The 7,733-nt window shown below is 37.8% G+C and overlaps 1 protein-coding gene across 1 annotated transcript; it reads left to right on the forward strand.

Annotated features, from left to right (window-relative positions):
- The first annotated feature begins 701 nt into the window (after nt 1-701).
- On the forward strand, nt 702-7,222 carry LOC120001375 (P-loop NTPase domain-containing protein LPA1 homolog 2-like). The gene is made up of 8 exons (XM_038849670.1): nt 702-961; nt 1,195-1,343; nt 2,407-2,744; nt 4,502-4,583; nt 4,800-5,225; nt 5,325-6,062; nt 6,290-6,400; nt 6,665-7,222. Exons 2-8 carry the CDS (start codon nt 1,197-1,199, stop codon nt 7,037-7,039), a joined length of 2,217 nt encoding a protein of 738 aa, XP_038705598.1. The 5' UTR covers nt 702-961; nt 1,195-1,196; the 3' UTR covers nt 7,040-7,222.
- Nucleotides 7,223-7,733: the final 511 nt, after the last annotated feature.

Below are 7,733 nucleotides of genomic sequence, written 5' to 3' on the forward strand. Positions count from 1 at the left end.
TAAATAATAGAGTCAGCGCCTAGAGTTGTGTGCCAACCCCCATCTCCCTCTGACTCTGTCTCTCCTTCGTTGTTTATGCTTCTTCGATTTTTTTTTTCTTCCTATTCCATGATTCCACGGGTTTGCAAGGCACAACAACAACTAGACCATTGACATGTTCGCGCACACCAATGCAGTCATAGCCATCAGCATCCATATATGACTACTCGGTTTATCTAGATGTTAATACAATACTCACTTATACGGGAAATTTAACATGAAAAACGTGTAGGCATTTGCATGATAAATGTAACAAATAATTATCCCAAATAAAGAGAAGTGTCGGTAACTTGTAACACGAAAATTGTGGAGTGCAACTGTGCAAGATTGATACAAAAGATATGATAGTTAATATTAATTAATTTTTAATGGACAGTTAATATATTTAATTTGATTGAATTAAATTTTGTTTAAGAACGAAGGAAAGACGCATATCAAATTAATTAAGAACACGTAAATGATGGTAATAGTTGGGAAAGTCATTTATCCCTCTCCTTTTCACTCGCCTTATCCCATTTGGAAATACATTGTCGAACAATAACCCTAAATTCATATACAAATTACTAATACTGCCACCGGTCCCGCGTGACCCGCCCCCTCTCCCTTTTCATATAAATTTGAGACGTGGAGAACCATTACCAACTACGAAATTTTCTTGCAAACACAAGGCGAAATAAGTAATTCGCGGCTTTTGCAGAGAGACGATAGAGAGAGAGATAGCGAAAGCCGTTTTAGAGAGAGACAAGAGCGTGAGAGGGAGACCCGTGGAGGGTTTCTTCGTGCGATGCGTGGAAGACATGTGACAGAATGTACATGGCCGATCGCAACAGCTCTCTCTCTGCGTATGAAACCTAGCATCACCACTTCTGTTTCTAAGTGACAACGAAATACGATCTTCTCGCCGACTTCTGTAGTTATTCAGGTTTGATTTCGATCTCTAGCTTCTTTATCACTGATCTATGGCACTGCATTACCTGCATTGCTTTCGAATTCTGTTTTTCTCTAATGATACCCTCTCGTTTTGAGGTTCGTTGTCGACTTGTCGGTTTCACGTTTTAAACGTACATTATCTGTCGCTTCAAGAAATTCTCGTGACTTAATCATGTAGAAATTTTGTGTTAAAGGCATGACTTGATTTTCTTTGTGTTGATGCAGAGATGGCTGAGGTGACGAAAGTACTGTATATAGTGGTTGTGGACGAACCAGATAAGAGACAGAAAGGGAAGGGGTCGTTTCCATATACGCGTCCCGTTTTGCAGAGCACTCTGCAACTTATGGGATGCAAGGCGCGACACGCTTTCAAAGTATAGTTTCTGAGCACATTCTGATTCTCTGTTTTAGTTTTTGCATCTGGATTTGTTTTGTTGATCGTTTTTCATTGTTATGTTATTTTTGTTTGATTCTGCTTTTAGTTATCATGGTTATAGAGGCTGCTATTTTTGGATGAAGACATATAACGTCGTTGTATTGTTTGTTGAAGATCTGCATTGAACGTTCTTTGAAACTCCTGAAATTCACTTTTTAAAGATGGTCAATGTACGTAATCTCATTGAATTCTAGCCATGCATTACAACAGTTTTATTCTTTTTTCTCTAATTTCATGCTTGAGTTATGTCTTAGAGCATCACGTATTCTCAAGAGGTTTATATTGTTTTTGTTCTTCTTGAATGCGTCTTTGATTCCTTCACCATATTTTTTCCCTATTGCCTCTTGGTACAACATTATGGTGTTTTTATAATCTGAACAAGTTTAAAGGATTTCTCTGTCGCCCTGGAATGTAGTTCTCCTTGTGACATGTCTGCTTTTCAAATTATTGAAAGCTGTGATTAAGTCCCCTTTCCCCATTTTTACTGTTTCCTTTTCTATTCAATTTCTTAACCATCCATTTCTGCCACTCTAGCTTGATATGGTCTAAATCCAACAACACTTGTCAGCATCTACGAGTTGATGTGATAATTTCGCTTATCTAGTTTCCTTTCATAGTCTAAATACTATGTTTATTAAGAGACAATTTAAAATAAACACATTCCTAGTTTTTCCCAATCCATGCTGAGCCTGCATGATGTTTGGTGGAGATTTGTGAGACTTGGTGCTCTGGTTGTGTTTCTATCGTGTATTATCATACCCATGGACTGACTTGAACACTGGGTTTATTTACCTACCACATGACATGTTTCTTTTCTTTGCATGAACTAATTGATTTATGCATAGCATTAAGAGCCAGAAATTGGTCACTGGTATGTTTATAATTCCCATTCCCTTGATGGGAGTTGATTTTTCTATTGTGAGATCGATGCCTATGTTTTAGCCAGCGAAAAATATCAAAGAAGGTGGGAACTCATGATTTATCATTTATGTTATGACCAGATTAGCCAAAGAGTTTTTGAAATGCTGAAAAATGGATATACAAGCGACACTGCACATCAAGAAGGAACAGAGATGTCAGGAAGAATCAACACTTCAACAACAAATTCTGAGATTCAAGATGGTAGTCTCACTGTTAGCACCTTGGGTAAAGTAGATGTGGGCAACCGTTTGGTTTCTGAGAAAGAAGATAGAAAGAAAACCATTCCATTTGAACTGTACAAAAGACGAACCACAATATTTGTTAGAAGAGAGGTTTTCTTAGATGTTGTTTGTGACACACTGGCGGCATACAAGTATGTTGGTCCCAATCAGAGGGCTGATTTGGCTTTGGCATGCAGGTATGCTGTAAATATCTAATATCTCGTACTTTTTTGATAAGTATCAATAAGATTCTATGAAAAGGATAGTGTGCAGAATCTGAATAAGATTCTTTTAATGGGATCCCTTTTTTTAACACAATGAAAATCCTTTGCAAGCGATTAGTACTTGTGATATACCTTTTTTCATTTGCTTTTTACACTTTCTTTTGTCGCATATGTAGTCACATTTGATGTGTCTTTCCAACAATTTATTTGGAAATTATGGACTCAAATGTAATGTGGCAACATTCATTCAAGATCTTTTCAACGCTATAGTATTTATTGTTCTATGGCTGGAAAGTTTTGTTGAGGTTGTATTAATATCTACTGGTTTGTGTGAACTTTTATTTAACCTGAGGTTGCTTGTTTGCTTAGCGGCTTTAATGAATTTCTATTAATAACAGTCACCTGAATGTGAAGCCTCTGCTTTACTTATCAGAAGTCTCATGGACCGTCTTTGTATTATTAGGAAACTTCATGATGTTGGTATTTCCTCTTTTGCCACGTTATGCAATTACTTTTGGTGAGTTTTAATATTTTTTGAGTGGCTGCTGAATGCTGATAAGATTTTTCGTTGAAGCAGGCTTATTGGTTTTCTGGTTTTGGTTAATGGTCAAACTTATTCTCTTCATTTTGGTAAACTTTGACGAACTACTTGGAAGAGTCGAGTAGAATGCGCATAGCTGACTAAAAAAGGCAGAAATGTAGTATACAAGGAAATGGGGTTGGTTCAGTGCATAACTTCTGGGGATATGGCTTTCTGCTAAATAATTTGTTTGAAGATTGTATAGACTATAAAGTAATTTTCAGGTAAAACTTTTGTTACTTAGGAAAAGAATTATCTCTATGTTGAAGAATCTTTGGTAATATTTGAGGGAATTTTGGAATTTCATGGATTTGATAACAGGGGGCTTAGATAATTCTGCCTCTTACTAATGGGGGTCACTCTTATTTATTTATTTATTTTTGGTGCATTCAACAAGAATTGTATGGTTTTGGTTCATGATCCTTTTTTTTTTGATAAGCATGATCCCAACTTTTCGAATAAAAGCTTTGCCTTGGTGAGGATTTTGTTCAGCTCATCTCATTCAGTTTAGCAGTTACCCAGACTGGGTTGTTACAAATTTGCTTTTTTGAATAGGATATTCGAATGATATTACCACATACTTAATGTTGTCATGATGAAATAAAAATTTGAATGCCTGATTACATCTCCTAAATTTTCTGTGAATTAGAAGCAAAATTATCAGTTTCTGTTCTTCATCTTACTATAGAATAAACAACATATTTCACCGAGAAAATTGGGTACAAAAATATGTACTAGCGCGCTGAATACTGTCATCTCAGCTAGATTACTTTATGGATCGTTTGTTTCTTTGGTCAGTTTGGTGTACCATTCTCAAGTTCTTGTATCTAACTCTCTCTTTTTTTCAGTAGTTGATGGACTGGTATAGTTACTTATTTTTTGAGGATAATAAACTTTGCTTTCTGTGCCCTTTTCAAGATCATATAGGACATTGATGATCAAGTTCATTCTGTTTGGAGTAGCTGCCCAATAATTATATTAGCGAACCAGCTCTTTTTCTTTTTTTTTTTGTATTGATTATCATTGGCGTGCTCCAAAGTTTCTTACTGTCAGAAAGGAAGCCATGATTTCACAGTGGTGTAAGAGTATCTTCTATGAACTATATTTTTATCTTTATTTTACTCCAACGAGACTTAATCTTTTGTTGCAGAATCCGAGAGAAAAAGGAATCTGTTACTGTACTGTTGTGTGGCACTAGTGGCTGTGGCAAGTCTACTTTATCTGCTTTGCTGGTATACTTCTGCTGAGTAGCTCATATGCTCTTGCCAAATTTATCATTTTGGGGGCTTTCATGGTTTTCGTCTTCTGTGTCTCGTCATCATCTTCTCATTTTGGGGAATTTAATCTGCTGAACATGTTGAAGCTAATACCAATTCATTTTTGTGGTTTTCAAGTTTGAATAACTTTGCATTCAAGTAATGATCGGAGCACTTTTGCGTGTTATGCAGGGTAGCAGGTTGGGAATTACTACGGTGATATCAACGGACTCTATCCGGCACATGATGAGGAGTTTTGTGGATGAGAAACAAAATCCTCTTCTTTGGGCTTCAACCTACCATGCAGGTGAGTTCTTGGATCCTGTAGCAGTTGCAAAAGCAAAAGCCAAAAGGAAAGCGAAAAAAATGGCAGGCATTGCACACTCACTGCCCAAGAACGAGGTATCTGCAGCTTCCAAAGGTGGGAAGCATGATACCCAATTATTTGAGGGGAGCGGTAGTGGTGCTGAGATGATCACTCCAAAACAAATGGCTGTTGAAGGATATAAAGCGCAGAGTGAGATGGTGATTGACAGCCTGGATCGGTTAATTACTGCATGGGAAGAGAGAAAAGAATCAGTGGTTGTCGAGGGTGTTCACTTAAGCCTTAATTTTGTGGTAATTCTGTCATCTCATTTGGGTTATATTTTTCTTTTACCATGCAACTTTTTGCCATTTTCTTATTATTTTATTCTGCGCTTGTCTTTTGATCTGCAGATGGGGCTTATGAGGAAGCATCCTTCAATCATACCATTCATGATTTACATTACAAATGAAGAAAAGCACTTGGAACGGTTTGCCGTGCGTGCAAAATACATGACATTGGATCCAGCAAAAAATAAGTATGTAAAATACATTCGAAACATTAGAACAATCCAAGAATACCTCTGCAAGCGTGCTGACAAACACCTGGTGCCAAAAATTAACAATACAAATGTTGACAAGAGTGTGGCTGCTATCCATGCAACAGTCTTCAGCTGCCTTCGCAGGCGAGAGACAGGGGAGCAGCTTTATGATTTGACCACAAACACAGTTTCTGTGGTTGACGAGGAGTACAGGAATCAGTGTGCTGCCAATTCGTTAAGCTCCAAGGGGATGTTTCAACTTATACAGAGAAAAGATTCTTCTAGGCATTTGATGGCTCTTCTAAATAATGATGGATCAGTGGCAAAAGCATGGCCTGTTCACTCAGTAGATAGAAAGGGTAAGTTTGAACTGCGAAAAGGAACTGAAAATGGAGTAGGGAATCCAATGTATGGACCATTGCAGATTGGTAGTGCTGAGCCTGTCAATCTTCAGTTCGGACACTTTGGAATCAGTGCTTGGCCCAGTGATGGTGGTACAAGTCATGCTGGAAGTGTTGATGAGTCGAGGGCTGATGGGACTGATACTGGTAGTAGATATTACTCGTCTGCCTGCAGCTCGCCAAGGATGTCTGATGGACCTGCTAAGGAGGTATTTTTCAAACACTTGCCAAATCAAATATCTATAATGCCATAATGGTCCCTATAATGTGAATTTCATTAAATAAGAGCTGGTTGGGTAATCTGAATTGGGAATGGAATTTTTTTTTGAGCCATTTTTAAAACTAATTAAGCTTCCTGTATTAGCATCAAGACAAAAGGCCAAGTTTTGGTGTTCTGCCATTTATGGCCTTTTCACCATTTTTGTGATCCTCTCAGCTCATGGAAGAACTATCGGTGCATGGCAGTGATGAAGAGGTTGATGATCCACCTGAGGCAGACAGTGATGATGATCTCAGCGACGACCATGACAAACATGTTCATGACGAGGTATTATATAAGATGGCATTCTTTGGATTTTGAAGGTAGTCAGTAACGCTTGTAAGAGGTAGTAGTTGGGGGGCGGACAGTACCAGTACATCTGGGACAGTTTGTTTTCGTGGTATTGATTATAAACTGGAGTAGTAGGTAGTCGGTGTTCTTTTACCATTTGCTATCCCCAGGGCTTTATCTGGGTGTCGCAGATATATGCATCACCTAGATTGATTGCATTGTGGATCAAATATTTACATTATCCCTTTTCTGGTGAAACAGGTAGGCTCAGTTGATGAGGAGTCTACAAAGTCAGATGAAGAGTATGATGATTTGGCAATGCAAGACATCCAGGAAAATGGTTACTGGTCAGATGATGATGACGACGAATCCAGAGATAGAGTAATACCAATTTCGGGGAATCAATCTTTCCAGAAGAAAGAAGATAAGTATTGCCAAAATCTCGAACTCTTCCTTAGAACTAGAAGCAAGGAATCTGAGCAATTGTGCTCTTATTCCTCTTTGCTTCTGGATAATGGAGTGAGAAGAGTGCCTCCTTTTGGCGATGTAAAAATTAGAAAACGCTCCCTTAGTATCAATGGCCCTATCCTTTCTGGAGCCCCCTGGGAGGTAGCAGAACAATTTTGGCTCAACTAGTGGTTCTCTTGCTCTCTTTTTTTTTGGTGGTTTTTAGTCACAGTACCGAGGCAGTTTATCTTTACCCTTTATGTGTACAGCAGGGCTAAACGTTATTGCATCGTTGTGAATGGTTCTTTATTATACTGTTGTTTTTAGCAGAGAATTTAGAGAGAAAAAAAAAAACAGAGAGAGAATTGCGCATTTGCGTCTTTTCTTTTTTCTTTTTTTTTATAAGTTGTTTTAAATATAAAATTGGTATTTAGTAACAAATTTTCTCGACTGACACTTCATTGCTACCAACAAGGATAGCGCAGTTGGTTAGAACTTTTCTTAACGGTGGTCACTGTTTCAAGTTTCGGACCTCTGCATAATTTCTATGAAGTCACTGATCAGGCTGAAATTTCTAAACTAGACGCTATCGTACCAAAGGCCTTCATTAACTGTGCAAGACTGTGGACAAGGGGTGAATACTCTTATGATCACACTCATAGGAGGGTTACTATATTGATCGCTCCTAACTATCCTTTTTCCGTATATATATATATATAAACGAAAGTCTTCATTGCTGCCTCAACTAGTGCTACAAATGGCCCGAGTTGGAGGTAAGCCAGATTAGGCTCAAATTTGACTTTTGTCGGTTTGAATTCTAAATTTTTTAGTTATAAGTATGAGCATAATTAGGAATTTGATTTGTGTTCAAATATATATGGTT

Source organism: Tripterygium wilfordii, chromosome 7, assembly GCF_013401445.1.
Source record: "Tripterygium wilfordii isolate XIE 37 chromosome 7, ASM1340144v1, whole genome shotgun sequence".
NCBI lineage: Eukaryota > Viridiplantae > Streptophyta > Magnoliopsida > Celastrales > Celastraceae > Tripterygium > Tripterygium wilfordii.